Raw genomic sequence first — 18,313 nt, 5'->3', positions numbered from 1 at the left:
AAACTCCAGAGAGACAGGTGCTGCGATCTTGGTAAATCCAGAGAAATATGTGTTGCTTCCAGTAATGCAAGTTCTCCCAAAAGCAAAAAGCAACTTTGAGAGCCACACTGCCAGTTATATTACTAGGGGTAGAGGTAAGAGAAATCACCCTCAAAGATCTTGTCACAAAGCATTTATTTAAAGTTAAAGCTTTGATAAACTTGGAAGTTTTCAATTGAGAGCAGTTAAACAGCAGTGGTTCTGGTACATACACCTTCTTAAGCTTCACAAAAGCATTTGTTGTCCACACATCATTCTCTACTGCTTGGCAGAGACAGGATGGAGGCAGGAATCCCAGCACATACAGAGTATTCTTGGTTCCTGCAGAGCCATGCTGAACACCTTCACCAGACTACAAACAGCTGAAGTAGTTTTAAAGCAGGCAGTTGCCCTCAAGGGATAGGAAGTAAAATTACAGACCGGCCTTTTCCCCAGCTGCAGTTTGTAGGGACACAATTTACCTGTTTTACCTCACCAGCATGAACTACATTGAGTTAGGGTGAAAAGCAGTGGGAAGACCTTGGCAGCTATGAGTATGATCCTACAGCTGCTTTGGCATCAGTGGATTAAATACCCAGGGTAATTTGCAGCAGGAACGCTCTACAGGCACCTTCAGTGTGTGCAGAGGGCAAGTGCTCAATGGAAGCTAAGAGCATCAATTGAGTTCCTGAGGTAAAGCAGGTGGGTGTTACATTATAAATGCAAGAAAATTATTTGAGTCATATCCCTTGATTAGATTCCTGATTCTGCAAACAAGGAGCTTAAGTTGGTGGTTAAACTGATACTTAAAATTTTCCTCTGTGCCATCAGGTGTCAGGCAGAAATGACTGAACAGAGTTAAGAACATAATAGAGAGAGCTTTTCACCAGTAACAGTGACCAGCTGGGATCCCAACCCTCACTTTGTCTCCTGACAGCCTCTCATCCTCCTTGAGTAGCAGCTCCTTATTTCAGTTCAAATTCTCTTGAAATACATCTGGAGTGTGAAGAAAAAAAACCCAATACTATGTGCAGTGTCACTGAATTTCGGGTGCTGTGGAACCTGGAAAAAGAAACCCCCAGTCTTGGTGAGATAGAGCTGGGTTATTTCTGGTTTGCTACTGGTGATATCTGTGTTAGAAATACATTCCAAGATTCTGCTTGGAGACTCCAACTTGTTGCCCGAGAACTATTCTTAAGATTTAAAAAGTTACATGGAAGATCTGTCAAAATCTGTAAACCTAGCCTCAAATTAAGGATAAATAATTTATTTACACTTGTAATTTAAGTCAATTCATCTTTTGTTTATTTATTACACAACTGTTGTATGAAATATTTTTTCTTATGCCCTTAGAAGGTAGAAGATAAAACTCTCTTTGCAGTATTCAACAAACTTCTGTGGTCACAGAATGCTTTTCTAGTGACTGTTCCATTTTATGTATCAGCTTTACATATGGTAGCCCCTGTTTCAGGGATCATTATCTCAGGCTAAAGCAAGTGATTCAATCTTTCAGAGCTGGTAATAGAGGCAGGAGCTTAGAGCTTAACCACACCATCACCTTTCTTTGGCTGAGATGAAGAAGCTTGCAGATTGCAAGACACCAGTCATTTCCATGAACTCTCACTGAACAGGGGCATTTGCAGAATACACATTAGTTGTAGTCCCATTAATTACTTTGATTTTTTGATGTTTGGTCCATCATGATTCCATTGCTGTCTCCAAATCATTGCTGCTTCTGCTGGCTGTGGAGCTAGAAGCCACAGAGTTTGCACTAGCCAGGACGAGCCTCTCTCTGTTTCCAAAAACTTCGTTCACTGCAACACAAACGGAACTGCTTACATGTTACTCTCCCAGAGGGAAGAAGAGTACAGCAGGGACAGCCTGGTGAGCACCAGGGAATGGAAATTGTAACCTGCTGTGCTTTCAAAGCTCTTCCCCTTAGCCCAAGTACGGAGTTGAACCTAAAGGTCAGAAAATTGCCTGCCTATGATACTTCAATTACAAGTTCTGTTATTTTTCCTCCAGAGCATCTAGAGGTTTCCTCTACATAATTCTGTACCTAAGTACTGTAAAACTGATGAGGTTTGAAGACCACATCATTAAGTTGAAATAATTTATTTCTGCTTTTAGTCTCTGGTTCCTAGTAGGCTCTTAAAAGCCTTCTCCAAAAAAATCATGCTGTTTAGTTACAGGTAGCTACAAGTGATCAAAACCAGTCCTCACTTTTCTTCCCCTAAGTACTCAAAAAATATGATACCAAAATCACATCAAGACTATCAAGAAAAAAAACAAAACATAGGTATTATAAGAAATAAGGTATTACACATCAGCTGCAAGAACATAAATTGTGTTGAGCAGTTTTCCAATTTAGAAAAACCCATGTTTTTTGAAGCTGAAAATGTGACCACACATACAGTCTTGGAGCATTTAAAAATACTAACCTATGCTTTTCTGTCAGAGTTGCAATGCATTACTGAATACAAATACACCCTGCAAGCAAGGAGGGAACCACAACATTCAAAGAAATTAGAACATTACCTGCAGAGATCTTGCTTATATCCCAAACACGCAGCCCTTCCCGCTCTCCTCCAAAGGCAAAGACAAAGGGGAAGTCAGGGCAGCAAGCTGCACAGAACAGAACTCCCTGGCAGGGTGGGAGAGAAAAAAAAAGAGAATTTTTTTTTAAATCTTAAAATTAATTTGTCATCTGAAAATACTTTCACCTAGCAAGTTTTAACAAATTTAATTAAGTTTCTGAAACTTCTTTCATAAAGACATAAAATGAAAGTCAAGAGCTGCTAATTATAAACACATCTTTTTCTTGAATATAGCAGATGCAAGCTGGAGCACCCATAGTTCTACTCAGAACATTGTACCTGGAATGTAGGACTCTAAGGCTTTAAAGCACTTTGCCAATTCCATATGGAATACTGCACTGTGATGAGAATGATTTACCCAGAATATGTTATTATTTTTTTCCCTGTGAGACCTTAGGTAGAACAAGATTTAAACTAGACAGAAAAAGAAAAAGCAGACAGTGTATATATAAAACTTAGTAGAATCAATACATAAATATTACTATACCATTTTCATATCCCTGGAATGGACTAAACTTGGTCTGTCTCCCAGGATATCCCAAATTTTCACATATTTGTCAGCAGATGATGTCACAAGGCACCCTTTGATCTGACTGCTTAGTTGTAGCCCTGGAAGATGAAGAGTGCAGCAGTGTGAGAGCAACAGGCAATCCCCATTTCACAGAGATTAGGATACATTTTGAAGTGAAGATACAAGAACAACCCCAATACTCCTCACACTAACTCCAGAACAAAGGAGCAGAACATTAATGAAAGTTCCATGCTGCCACTTTAGTGAGAGCCAAGGGAACCATGGCAGGCCTATTTTGCCTCCCAATCCCCTCAACAGAGATTTGTTTCACATGCCAGCTACCATGATTAGCATGCACAATTTACTTGTTTAACAAAGAATCACTACACCTCAGTGCTATGGATTAAAGGCATCTTCCAGATGTGCCTTGCCCACTTGGAACAAACAGGACACAAAGGCAATTTACCTGACACCTCTTCATCGTGAGCTTTCAGAGTAAACAGGGGCTTATCAGCACGAGCATCCAGACAGTACACAAAGCCATCGTCTGTGCTTGCCTAAGGAAACCACAGCATTTAAACAACAACCAGCCACCGTCACTCATCTGTGAAAAAACTGCCAGTGAAGTAACACCCACCCTCTGGTAAACCCCTCTGCTCTGAGGCAGACACTGCTTCTCCCTAGGACATGTTACACTGTTCCCAGGCCTGCACCCCCAACGTCAGGCTCCACCCAGCTGGTACCCCAGCTATTCGATGAACCTCAATTATGCTGCACCGATGACACGAAAGTTTTAATCCCATGCAAACTTCTTAAAGTGTATTTTAAATAGAGTTGCCCCACTAAGTTTGGTCCTCAGGCCAGGCAATTAAATACAGAGCCTTCAGCCTCTTTACTGTCAGTTCAAAGTTTTGGAGCCATTAGTGGCTTTTGGAGCCATCAGTTTTTAGACAGGACTACTGACAGAAGTCCTGTGCAAAACTAAGTGTGATTACACCAGGAGAGATCCACATCATAAAACCAACAGAGCTGAGCAGCTGCTTCTGTTGGCTGTATCCACTAAGCAACAGAGAACTAGACAGCCATTGAGATAATATGGAAGATTTGTTTTTAAATTCTGTTGCAAAGTTTTATTACAAAAGACTCAACAACACCAAGATATTTTTCCTTTATACTCTAGGTGGGTGTAGGTCTCTTCTCCCAGGTAATAAGCAATAGAACAACAGAAAAGTTGCACCAGGGGTAGTTTAGTTTGGACATTAGCAAAAATGTCTTTACTGAAAATGTTGTCAAGCACTGGCACAGGCTGGGCAGGGAAGTGGTGGAATCCTCACCCCTGGAGGTATTTGAAGCCATGTCGATGAGGCACTTATGGACATCGTTTAGTGGTGGACTTGGCAGTGCTGGGTTAACATTTAAACTCCATCTCAGAGGACTTTTCCAACCTAAAGGAGTGGATCACTCCATGCCAGCCAGGAGGACAGTGCCCTCTAGCGCTGACTTGAAACACTGAATTAATATTCAGGATCTTCATTCTAATTAGCTATTTCTCAGCTGCAGTTCCTTCATTGCACGAAACACAACAGAAACTCTGCAAAGGAAAATGTATCCCAGCCACTGAACACTGCAACGATGTGACCAAGGTTGTCACCTCCGGAATTTCTACTGTCACAGTGAAGATACCAAGTAAGTAGCTGGTCTAGAGATACTTACTGAAAAAACTACCTAAAAACATCCTCCCCCAGACTGCATTATTATAATAAGCAGCACAAACTATCCAAATGTCCATCGGCTCCATTCTGATTGAGAAACATTATGAACAAAATAGGTTAACACAGGTTAAATGACATGGCAACAACCAACCACAACAGAAAAGCAGTACTCACCAAGAAATGGCAAGGTGAGAAATGATTCCAAATTACTCTCTCAACCTGACCACTAAACCGCCACACTCGATGGCTGTCCTGGGGGTTTCTGCAGTCGTACAGCACTGCTGATCTAGAAGATAAAGGGACAGGAAATAAAATTTAAAAAAAGATCAGGGCAGAACACTTCATTACATAGTTTGCTTTCTCACTGACACCTACAGAAGCTCCATGTAAACTATAATTAAAAATTAAATGGAAACAACTTCACTACTTAGTCTTCTAATTCAGTAACAGATTAAAATCTTGCAGATAAGCATAAGATTTTTCCATGTGCTTCAAAGTTTCATCTTGGTTACCAACAGCCTCTCTATTGAAACTAAGCAGAGCTTGAATTTACTCAATACATAAGATACTTATCACATAGCAGACCATAATTATGCAAATATATCACTTAATTATGAACAGACTTCAGTAAACTCAAGTAATGATGCATTAATTAGGAAATCATTTTGTTATACATATGCATACATTTTCAAATATGCTAAATAAAAAAGTAAATTCTAAAAATCCAACAATCTTAACAAATAGTTGGAGAAACAGTACTCCACAAAGGAGAAAGAGTGGATGGCAGTCAGTGGGTTCTCAGGGATTCTTTACAGGCACATGCTCAGCTAAGTGGCTGCAGAATCTGTCCCAACTCAAAAAGTTCCTGGGTGCAAATGCAAGGGAGGAGTGGTCATGTCAGTCCAGCATCATCTCACCACTATCAACATCCTCAGTGTAACTCACTCCCACTCTATCATATAATTAAAGAAGTGTGATGTAGGTTTCCCAGGTCTTTTAAAGGCACTTGACACAACAGTTTCTTTAAGTCTGATTGCCAGGTTATGAAGGCATTGCCCAATGCTCACTGAATTGCCTGTGGTCCTGCAAGGCTTTGCAGGAAAAATCCACAAGGGCACTCTCTTAGTTTATGGATAACACAGTGGTTTAGAGGTGTCCATGGTATCAAAGGGGCAGCTAAAAAGGGATCAGCAGCTGGTCACTGCTTGGACTTAATGCTTCCTTTTATCAAAGGAAGTCGAGAGGGAAAAGACAAAAGCAGCTTCCTAACAGCAAAAGTTCCTCCTCCAATACTTCAGCAGATGCAGCAAGAACAAATAGAAGCCAGAGAACTTCAAGGCTTGGCTAAAGATTGGCAAGTCTATAAATTATTTTAACATAAGGACAAACTCCTAAAAGCAGAATAAAAAAAATCAATGTAAGAAAATCATGGTGATAGACTAAAATTTTAAAGTTACTCCATTGAGATGGGAGAACAGAGAGGGATATTTTTGGCTGGCAGGACTTGCAAGAACTGGCAGCCACAGAGTAGACCAAGTGTGCAGACACAAACCAGTTCCCAGCATCTCCAGGCTGCAATCACAGGAGACAGCCCATTACTCTTTGGCTGTGCCTATAGAGGCTGAAAGGAGAGAACTGGGATAAAGTTCCTCGTGCCTCCACCCTGGCCTTACTGGCTGGCAAAACTTGGGCAAATTTTCACAGGAATAAACAGCGACAATGAAGAAAATGCCATAAGGCCAAATTAAGAAATAAATTTGGCTTGGAACAGGCAGACACCTGGCACAGAAAATGTCAGTCCAGATGGTTAAAGCATTTGCTACCCCTGAAAAAGAGGTAAAGAAAACTACATCCTGGCCATATGCAAACCTAGCTTCCTTGCTGGAAAAAATAACATTACTCAAATTGGCAGTTATAAAAAAAAAGAAAGAAAACACTAGGCTTAAATGAATATGAATACCCTCCCCAGGTGCAACATGTGAAAACATGACCCTGACATACTTATCAAATGATCCAGAAATGAGGGTCTGAGTTTCAAACGGATGAAACTGCAATGTCTGGACCTAGATAATGGAAGATTTTATGTAAAACACATATACAGGAACTTTCTTGGAACAAAGCACAACCATCCCACTCAGATTGCTCAAAATCAGTGCAAAATATGTGCATTACTTCAAACACCCCCACCTGGTGAAAACAAGATACTGTCCAATATAATCTGACCGAACAGAACCCCATGCCCCCTTTCTGCCTAGATATTAATTTTTAAAAAAGCAAAAAAAAAAAAAGCTGGAGGTAAAAGAATATCTGCTTCCAATTTGGGGAAAAAATGCAGATGTTCACAAAAAATGAAAATCAGGAGTTTGTCAAGGGCAGTGACTTTGTTAGCAGCAAAATAAGGTTACAGCTATTAATAACTAGCTTTTACATTTTAATTACTATGAGATTAATTCATTTCTGCAGTACCCATCACTATGGTATTTTAGTATCATTTATTTTAAACCTTTTCACCTAGAACAAACTGTAACTGACACTCGTTCCCTTAAGAGAGTTATAGTTTGACCTATGTTCAGACATCTATTTTTGTAGCTAATACCAGCACTACTATATTCCCCACCATTAGGGCCAATACACAAAAGGTATTTTAGAAACTGTTACAAAGCTTTTTTAACGCGTTTCAAGTTAAATAACATTTTAAAAAGCAAATACAGTGTTGTTTGAAAAAGTAACTAATTAATAAATTAAAACAATTCTGCACAGATGTCAGAAAATTAGAGGATTGTTGTTCTGAGGGTTCACTACCAAGCAGCAAATGAAAAACTGCAGTTAAATTTTTCTCTGCATTCTACAGTGGAAGAAACACAGCAATTATTCCATACCTTGTCTGTATGCAGTGTCAGGCTGGCTGCTGGCTTACCCACAGCCATGTTCCACAAAATCACTGTGTTGTCAGCAGAGGCACTTGCTAAAACATTCCTGATAACGGATCAAAAATTAGTTTTAAAATTCTTTCTACAGATACAAAGAAATAATGGTCAAAAATCCAAAATACACACAGTGCCCAATTCTGAGAACAAGTACACTGTGGTCTATAGATGATTCCTCTCAAGCTTGAGGCATAACTCCCTAAAGGCAATTCTAAGTTTTAAGTAAAGATTATAAATAGGCTATATTACATTACATTATAGAACACTTATAACAACGACAGCTCTGCTTCTATTTCTCCTAACATTACTTACAATACCATTTACTCAAAGATTTATCAAACAAAACAAAGCAATAAAGGCTTTGAAGCACATTACTTCCTTTGACATTAAATAGTATTTTTAAACACTACCTATGCTACTTTGTTCTGTTTGCATATTCATGCAGCCAAGAACCTGACAAACCTGTTTGTGAAATATTTTGCTCTTCAATATCTGTTTATATTCCTACTGAAGACACAACACTATATCCTTTGTAGACTGCTGAATATAACCACTAAAATTTCAGTTAGTTTACAGACCCCATACTTCAACTTGAATTTGACCAATTGTGTTAACAGCAATAAAAACAGCTTAAAAGTTTTATCAGAAAAAACAAATCAAAACATCCCTAAATGCCTGTCAAGCACACACTACATTTCCTATAACTGCTTCATTGCTTTTAAAATCAGATTTATAACCTCAATATGTTGTTTCTGATTGAAACTGTTCCTCCTCCCCTTTTTATATTAACCAAGTGTTTCTGACTGAAAGAGTTGACATTCTCCTGGAAATGCTGTTTTCCCAAGCAATGTTACAAAGGAAAGTTAAGAAAATGCATAGTGAAGGCTGTAAGAACATTTTACAGTAACACCACTATGACCTACAGGCAGAAAGTTATTTGTAGAGAGTTGTCACAACATGCCTTGCTTAAAACAAAGAAACGACAATAAAACATTTTATATACAAGCTGCTCCAAGGAGTTCCTTGTTATCTCCATAAGCTGCCCACTTCAGGGCTGGTTTTATTTCCTGAAAGACCTATCAGTATCAATTAATTTGTAACTCAGCACATTACAGAATTATGCATTTCAAACTTAACTACTGAAGCCATAATTTTTTTTCATCCTTGTCTGTATTATCACCAGACTATTCCTAGGTACACGAAAGCTCCTCTTTTGTAAGAGTGATGGACTGATCACTGTCACACTGTACATATGTGTCTAATTTAAGAACACTGTACATTAAGAGTGCAATTTATATACATTTACTGAGGTCTGTGTGGGTGTTTTCTTCATCAGTATCTAGATAACGCAGTACAAGGGAAGGCTCACACCTGCTCATCAGAATATTCAGAGTTGTCTGTGAACATATTCAAAGGCAGAGGCATTTATGACAGAAGAAAAAAAAAATCAGCCTGTGTCTAACTGAAGCAGTTTCAAGACCCCTCCTGAGGATCCTCTGACAGATGAACTGTCAACAACAACCTAAGTGATAAAAACCAGCAGCATCTTTATTTCAGTCAGCCCATTGTCCTTGACCTCTGCCCCAGGATGGGGCAGCTTTGTGTTGCTTCTACAGCAGCACTTCATTTCTAGTTAATTCAGGCAACAGGGAATTTTCCCTGCCTAGAGGCCAGAGGCATTTCTGTAACCGAGCTATTAGGGCTTTTACACTCTCCTGTTCACAGTTCTGGGGCAAAAGCCAGAAGGGAAAAAAAAAAAAAACCAGAACAGAATAGCAAGGACTTTCTTCTATAAATCCGCTTGTCTCTGTTGAAATGGTGGTTTAGGCCACTGGCAGAACAGCATAGCTCAGGGCAGCCCTTCTGCTTCTCCAGTCTGAACAAGTGAAATGTAGACAATTTATCAAATGGCTCACACCCACCTTTGCCCTGCCCTCATCTGGACAACGTGCAAATCAAAAATGACCTGCAGTAATATACAAGGATTTAAAAAAAAATTAAAAATCAAGAACTCCTGTTAAAAAAAAATAAATTAAAAAAGCAGTGCATTTTTAAGAACGCATTAATTTCAGCAGTGCTTTCAAGTTTTTGGATTTTGTGTGAAAACTGTATGCCTAATTGAGACTGCAATGTTTTAACACCCATTGTTATTCAAGTATTCTTTTACCTGCTTTGTTTATTCCATGAAAGATCAAGCACAGCATCAGTATGTCCTTCAGTCCCTTCTGAAGATAAACTCTGTGTACACACACAACATAAACAGACTTTTGAAAATTACAGCTTCAGTGCAAATCAAGCATTACTCCACATTAGTATGAATTCCCTAAAGCCTTCACAAACAGCTTCATATTAAATTACTCTCACTTGCTGCAACACAGTTTTTGAGAGAACCATCTCTGCACCACCTGCACCCTGCCTCCTACCCCAGATCGCAGATTGCTCCAGCTGCTGGGTTTTCAGAACTGGTTATTCCCTCCAGGCTAGTAAAAGAAATCTCAGTATTTCCAGCTAATGTGCAACTTCTTCAGCTTCTTTCTAAACTCTCCAGGCAGTTCCCTCTCTCTCCTCCCAATTAACTGAGCTTGGGTCCTTGCAACTGCCAGTTCCTCCAACTGCCAATTTTAAATAGTTAAAAGTTTACTGGGACACCACCCCACCCCTGTTCTGCTCTTAATTCCAGGCTTTAGTTATTTAGAGAACAATTAGCATTTTAAATATTGTAGGGAGGAAAAAAGAAGGCATTATCCCTGCAATAAATTTCCTCCATCCAACCAGGTAAACCTTTTTGCAACACTTACTTTCTTTCCTTTCTTTTTCTTCTTTTTCTCTTTCTTGCCTCCAAGAGAAAAGACTGGTTCCAAGGATTCTACTATATCAAGGTCCCAAATGTCAATGACTGGGGTCATGTTACTCACTGCAACATAATTCCCTACAAACAAAAAACCAAATGCAACCACGTTTATTTAGTTATGAAACAGTATATTAGGCAATCCAGCTGTTCCTTATTTCTTTGGTTAAGTAAAACTTATGTGCCACAATCTTCTATTTGAATATATTTATGTTTAAAACTGGCAAGGAGCTATTTAAAAATATCAGCTGACAGCAGATGTTGCCAGAAAAAAAATTACTTGCTCTCCTTCCCCTTCAGTACAAGTAACTGTTCAAACAAGCTGTATAAAGTTGCATGTTTTGTTTGTTTTTGAAAGGAAAAAAACAAACAAAACTAAACCACATCTCCTGGACTATGGAAGAAAAAAATCCGAGAAACACAGGAAAAATGTTACTAAATATATAAATATATAAAATATATGTAAATTTTGCTGTGGTTTACATTTAATTAACTGCACTGGACATAAAGAAATTTAACAAAAGCAACCTTTTGTTTGCAAACAGAAAATAAAGCAGATTTTAGAGATTGCTCTGGTCTGTTCACAATAACTTAATTGTTCACAATAAAATCAGTATTTTTAAAAAGCATTTGTTACAGCAGCATTACTGAGATGACTGTATCACCAAGCAAAAATACCTGATATTCACATCTTAGTTATCTCAAGTCAATATTATCTTGACATTAACATTGATTTTATTTCTTTGTACTGCAGGAACAATTTATTTAGTGACAACATTACACTTATACACTTTTCAAGCAAAAATTCTTTAACTAGACACTGACAGTATCCTTTGTAATTTACCTGTTGATTCATCTGGATTAGGATCAAAATTCAACCACTCCAGACTCAGAGGGTAAGCAGGCAAGATAATGTCATGATGGACATAAAATGAGTCCTCTTCATGATTATAAACTGAAAAATAATTAAAGTTATGCAAGATATCAGTGAAGAGGGAAAGCAAAAAACTATGAGCAGGTCACTTCTATAAAAGGCAGTTGTGGAAAAAACAAAATTCCCAAGGAGATTTAGAAGGAAAATTCAGAGTCTTCAGAGTTTTACTGTAGAAGCCAGACCCTCTACAAATGTTGTACCTCACAGAATTACACAAAATAAACATTCTTCTGTGTACTTTAGGTAAAGGTGTGACAAGTTCAGTCAAGGTTCAATACTTTTACTTTGTTTGTAAGATCTCTTCATAATATGTGCTCCATATACAGCACTTTCTGCATCAGGATACATTCATTTTACAGGATTAGCAATCAAAAAAAAAAAATATTCCAGATGAAGTTGAAAGGGAAATTAAGGTAAAAAGACAAACCAGAGGAAGGTGAAGAATTCAGAAGTTACCTTTAGCTGATGGTAACTGAGATACAGGAAAAGTTTCGGTAAAGCAGCCAGTTACTAAATACAAATTCACTGTAGCCAGCTATTTTTCTCCATATAATAAAATAACTTACCAATTGGACAGCAGAGAAAACCCATAAATTATTTTAATAACATCCTATCACACACACAGAATCACAGTGCATCTGACAGATGTTCAGATACTAACCAAAGTCTTCAGCTAACCAAGTTATCTTAGTAGTCAACTAAGACAAGGTTACCCAATTTTAGAAACTGCAGAAGCCTTTGCTATTGTTCTGTAACTTTATATTGGGTATAAACTTACAGTTAATAAAATTTATAAACACCTCCAGAGTTAGAAAATGCCACATGCTGCTATCTGAAGAGATGCTTTCACACATTTTGGTCTTGTTGGTTGTTTAAAATGAAATAATTTGCCTACAGAAACACAGACCACAGCACAAGTGGCCAGAAACATTCCCAGAAAGAACCACAGTAAGCAAAGATGATAATGTCAGCACGTTGAGTAGTATTTACTGGCTGCAACAAAAAATTTTTACACAGCAAAAGTAAACTTATTTCTAGAACAAGCAGTATTCATGCCCTATTACGGATTATCTCTCCTAGACCACGATGATAAAAGTGCTGGTTCTTCTAATCCCAGCAGTGGAAAGCCCACTTAAAGAAGCAAGGAGAAAGCTAAAAAAAAAAAAAAAAAAAACAACCAAAAAACAAAACAAACCACTAGAGGATGCTTGCAGGATATGGAAAGTAAGACTGGAATGCAGAGCATATGTTCAGAGAATAAAAATGCCATAGTATTTCCTAAAAGTTTTAAGAAATGAAATAAGGAAAGGAATTGCTATACAGCCTGAAAGAAGCAAGCTATTATTTAAATAACAATAACTACACAGGAAATACTCTGGTCCTGAAAAGTAGCTAAAGCACCATGACATGGAAAAGGACAAAACACAAGTCAGAAGCGGAGAAAAATCCTTCTCAAAACCAACCCACTCCCTTTTCAACACAGCCACATGACACATGCTAGGCAAGACATTTCCTATGTTCACTGTAAAAAACAAACCCTATTTTACTCACCATGGACCTCCAAACTACAGCAGTCTTTATCAACTCTGCCACAAAGGACAAGATTGTCACTGGGTTTAATCAAAAAGTCCTCCTGCTCATATTGCTCCTAAACAGCAAAAAGAGAAGACGAGGGGTGTTGACCAAAGCACAAAAAAGCATGAAACTACACATGTTCAAAAGCTGGAATCAGTAATTTTGAACCCCAGCTGAAAATACTCAAAATCACTCCAATGCCCACCCATCTAAAACCATGTTATGGTGCTGAACAGAGAAAAGCAAGAACCAGACCTAATTCTTGGGAGAGTGAATAGTCATTAAATTAGATTGAAGGACTTTTATGTAAACATAGGTGGGTTTGTAGAAGTGTTTAATTATCAAATATAATTAAACAATCTATATTATCAATATACATATATTTCAAGGCTATCCTGATGAAGCTGATTGCTGAAAAGAAAATCACCAGGAGTCCACAAACAAAGGTGATTTCCCTTGTGCTCCTGTGCCTTGACCACTTATATAACAGCATTTTACCCAGTAACAATGCTGCAGCTCCTCCTCACATCCACTAAATACTTCCACTGTCTACTTCCTGGAAAATATTTCCCAAGAAGTACTGCCAACAGCACTACCAGGCATTCAGCTGTACCAGAACAGATGTAACCTCTTATCTGATTTTCATTGTTACTGAGGAATGGAAGGAACTTGGGAATTTTTGTTGTGAAAAATTAAGAACTGTACAGAAGTCAATAACCTTACACAGAGTACCATCCTTCCCATCTTCAACACGTACAAGAATTTGTGGACTTCTCATTGCAAGCTTTTTTTTTTTAATTCACTTCAAGTATATTTCAATATTTGAATTCTATCAAGTCCTGCAATTCTCTGAATTCACTTAAGGTTACACAATATATAGTCTTCAATAGTTCCAGTAGTAAATATCAAATGACAACAGAAAATGCACATTGAAGAACTTTCAGAATTTGGGCAAGGAACTTGAGCATAGGAAGAAGAGCTTGCTTTTCTTTTGAGAAAAAAGGCGTTCATTTTCTCTATGTCCACAAACCCAGCTTCTGCAAAGATGTTCCCCATCTGACAGTGGAAACTAATACAGGCAGAAGCAGCCAATGACACAGTACTATTTAGATATATACACACACACACACACACACACACACACACACACACACATATATACACAGAACATTGATATATCAGACACCTTGCCTGAGTCCAGGGTTCACCTCAGCCTGATTTCTTACACAAACTGGTGGAAGGTGCAAGAGTCTTGTAATCTGAGAAATTTTCTAATTTTGGCCACTAGCTGCCTGAGACTTGTTATTTCTTCAAGTGTTTTCTGTGACCCAGGCAGGTGAAAAACCACTCCATGTAGAAGTGCATGGTTTAAGTAAGAAGCCAGTTCACCTTAACCTCCTACTTAAATGCAAAAGGCACAGAAAGAAGGGACTGCACAAAACAACCTTAAAATAGAAGAGCACCATCCAACCAAAACTCTGGCACACCTTTGAAAAAGGACTGCAAGCAGTTACACGCCCCAAGGCAGAGTGGAAAATTTAGGTGATTTTAAAGTTTGTGCAGTTTAAATTAACTTTTTTTAAGTACTCACAGTGGTTTTTAGAGTGATGTAAGGATCATTTTCATTGCTCCCATATACTGCCAGAGTAGCCAAAGAGTCTTCAAGTTTTAAATCACCTAGATGGGAATTTAAGAACACTTTTTATACATGTCTGTAACAGGCAAAGTTAGAAACTCCTACACCAATACCTGTATTACCTATACAGCAAAATATCAGGAGTAGGCTACATGAACTTCCAAGTTCCAAACATAAGTATCTTGGTAAGATCAACTGCTTAGTGCTTTCAGGGACTTCTGCTGCTCTGCTCCAGCACTACAGCAGCCAGAGTGACCTTTCCAAGATGCATTTGGTCTTAGTGTCATCAAGGGGAACACTGAACTGTTTCCCTCAATAAATGACTTCCCAAGATGGGACAAGCAAATCACTTAAACTGTGAATTTCTGAAACTTAACACAGTGTAGCCTTAGGATATTAAAGCCTTCAGAACAACAAGAAGTGGAAAGGTTCTTCACTTACACTGCACATCTGACACACAAATTTTTCTTACCTGTGTATTCCTCTGCATCATAATTGTCCAAATCATATTCATCCAGTTCATGATCAGACAACTCGTCATTGTTTTGGGAAGACTTAGTGCTGCTGCCAGGCACGGGTGCATTCGTGTCACCTGCTGTCTGGCCCTCATCACTGCCACCAGCACCTTCCCTGTGGAAAGATCACAGCCCTGAGAAATTGTGGCAGACACACAGAACACTTCCAGGGGGCTGCTGCTGAGATTTTAGCACACAGTCCCAGGTGCTCAATTGGCTTTCAAGTCTTTATGCCAATAATTTTGAAATCCATCCATTCCTTCTAGAGCCCTTCCTAAAGTACAAGGCATCTGTAACTCTCAGGCTTTCAGAGGAAGTTTTTCCTTGAAAGTTTTCATGACAAAAATGGCATATATTTTCCTCAACAAGGTAAACTGTGTATGCAAGTCCCTTTCTCTTACATGTTTTTTGTGGATACAGTGCTCTCAACCTCACTTCTGTGCATTCACATGTGTCCATGTCATTCCTTCCTTTCTTTTCCCCACTCAGAGGCATGGTCATGTGTGAGAATTCCCACATTTCTTCAAGCTTTTTAAGACCTAATTTCCTCATACTTCCCATACTTAAGTGAAGTAAAAATAACATAGAATTTATTAGGTAAGGTCACATTGTGGATTCTTCTTATGGGGTAAACCATGCAACATCTAGAAAAATCAGAAACTTTGTGGCATCAATTCTACATGCAAGGAATCCAGGAGAAGGAAATGCACATTAAAGAGAAATGAGAAGTGGCTGAGAAGATAACAAACACCCAAGATGTCCCAATGGAGCATGTTCCAAAGAAACTCACCCCTGCTCAACACACTGTATTTCTGTCCTGCACACAAAATTCCCAAACAACAATGAGCCAAAGCAGTTCTCAGATACAGGTTCTAAATTAAATATCAGAAACCTAATTTTCCTAATTTGTACAGTAAAATAAACACTTCACATTAGCAGCATAGCTAGAGACAAATAACAAGGCAATTAAATAAAATAACTAAATCCAAGTATGATTTGTGATCAGGGAAAAAAGTGAGGTGCTGCAACAAATTCTGCAAAGTACAACAAATTATAAATAGATCAGCTGTTTCAGATGGTCTTCATATTTCCATCCTGAAGTTTTACAGAATGCATAAAAAACAGCACCTCAAATCTTTCCATGCTTTGAAATTGCAAGAGAAAGGAAATCACTCAGAAAACCAAAAGCTTACACTTAGAAAGGGGAAACAAGTAACTCCACAAAAAACAGAAACACTAACCAGTTAAGAAATTAACATGATGTGAGAATCATCCAAATGTTTAAGATTATTTTGGAACCATTAAATAACCAAAACCAGAAAAAACAGAATAAAATACATCCTGGGACAATACACTCTGTAGTGTATCAGTAGTGTCACTGATACATCCAACAGAAACAGGTGGACAATATTCATCAAACTATAAAAACTTTTTATGCTACCTGCTGCATCTGTTTAACCACACACACTGAGGCACAACCACACACCCTACACAGCTGAAACACTCAGAAGCCTCAATCTAAGAACAGACGTAACAGATAATGGCCAGAAAATGGAATAAGACCTCAATCCCCCATTCTTTCTAGACATAAGAGAGACATTTCTTTCTTGTCTTCTATTGTGTTTCCTAAATACGTCACTTCTTGTATTAGTTTTGTACATTTTTCTTAAAAGCAGAATGACAAGACTTAAAACAACTACATAACTAAGGGCTCTCAGTGCTGAGGAGAGAGCTGTGATGTCTCCAGTTTCACTGTGCAACATAAACACACTCCTGAGTGATGTTTTGCCTTTTTTACCACCCCGTCACTCTGATCTCCACTGTGCCCTCTCTACCTAGACTGTCCTGTCCCACCCTCGGCATCCTTTTTCCCGGTCAGTTTGAGACTCCCATCTCGGTTTGCCACATGTCCAAAGCAGCCACAGTTACAAAGCCAGCGCTTTAATTCTCACTGCAGGCGGGAATAGGAGCTCCAGCGAGCGCCAGGCCCCGCAATACCCATCACTGCCAGTGACAGCTGAGGAACCACACGTCCACGACGGCAGCACCTGATGTTCCTCCCGACCTACTGCATCTGATGTTCCCCCGCTGGCCCTGCCGGCCGCCAGGCTGCCCTGGCACGGTGTCTCCAGGAGCAATCCGCGCTGCCTGCTGCCGGTCCCCGCTCCGAGCTGCAGCCCCCGAGCTGCGTTTCCGCCGTGCCTGGGCCGCCCCCTCCCTTCCCCGGCTCTCTGAGCGGCCGAGAAGAGGCCGAGAGTGGCGGCGAGTCCCTCCCGCTGCCCCGGCTCACCCCAGCCTATCCTGCGCCTCCTCGATAAGACCCTTCAGCTCCTCCTCGCTCAGCTGCACCTGCGGGGCGGACACAGAGGGGTGAGGGCGAAGGCGGGGGCGGGCGGGTTCCCTCAGCGCGACCCCAGCCCCGGCCCCACCTTGTCGGGCGTCTCCTTGGCCACGCCGCGCCGCACCCAGGCGGCGCAGGGCACGGGGCCGCTCATGGCGGCACCGCCACTGCCACACGTGCGAGCGGCCCGGCGCGCCGCAGTGACGTCACCAGAGCAGCGACCGCCCGCAACGGCGAGGAACGGGGAAGGAGCGGAGATTGCTCCGTGACGTCATCCCCGCTCGCCGGGGTGGTGGCGCGGCTCCGAGAGATGGGCGGGCCCTGAAGGGCGGGGCGGGCCCTGAGGGGAGGGGCGGGGCGGGCCCTGAGGGGAGGGGCGGGGCGGGCCCTGTGGGGGCGGGGCGGGCGCTGCCGCCTCAGGGGGACGCGGGCGAGTGCCCGGTCTGCGGGATTTTTGCGGAATCCCGGGATCAGTTAAATTGGAATAAACCCTCTGAGATCAGCGAGTCCAACCTTCACGTGCTCTGGGTCACGGCCTCCCTCGCTGCCCTGCCACTGAGATATCCCGGTGGTAATCCACCGGAATGAGAAGTTTAGAAAGGCCTTTTTTGATACTGGTCCCTACGTTTTATCCAAGGAAAAGAAACCAGCGTACGGAGTCAGTGACAACAGGGAGGGGCAGGGAGTTGTGAGGGTCCG

General features: G+C 40.3%; 1 protein-coding gene across 1 annotated transcript; it reads right to left on the bottom strand.

The window, feature by feature from the left end:
• Positions 1-157: 157 nt before the first annotated feature.
• PWP1 (PWP1 homolog, endonuclein) lies at positions 158-17,814 on the bottom strand. Its single transcript, XM_066551093.1, has 15 exons — positions 17,703-17,814; positions 17,564-17,622; positions 15,231-15,388; positions 14,714-14,799; positions 13,099-13,195; positions 11,458-11,568; positions 10,564-10,694; positions 9,933-10,003; positions 7,718-7,814; positions 6,840-6,901; positions 5,013-5,124; positions 3,593-3,683; positions 3,103-3,224; positions 2,557-2,662; positions 158-1,832 (listed from the first exon to the last, which is right to left on the bottom strand). The coding sequence occupies exons 1-15, from the start codon at positions 17,766-17,768 to the stop codon at positions 1,717-1,719; spliced, it is 1,485 nt and encodes a 494-aa protein (XP_066407190.1). The 5' UTR covers positions 17,769-17,814; the 3' UTR covers positions 158-1,716.
• Positions 17,815-18,313: the final 499 nt, after the last annotated feature.

The sequence above is a fragment of the Molothrus aeneus genome, chromosome 5 (assembly GCF_037042795.1).
Source record: "Molothrus aeneus isolate 106 chromosome 5, BPBGC_Maene_1.0, whole genome shotgun sequence".
Classification (NCBI taxonomy): domain Eukaryota; kingdom Metazoa; phylum Chordata; class Aves; order Passeriformes; family Icteridae; genus Molothrus; species Molothrus aeneus.
The sequence above is the reverse complement of the archived record's forward strand: the minus strand, read 5'-3'. Positions and strand labels throughout refer to the sequence as shown.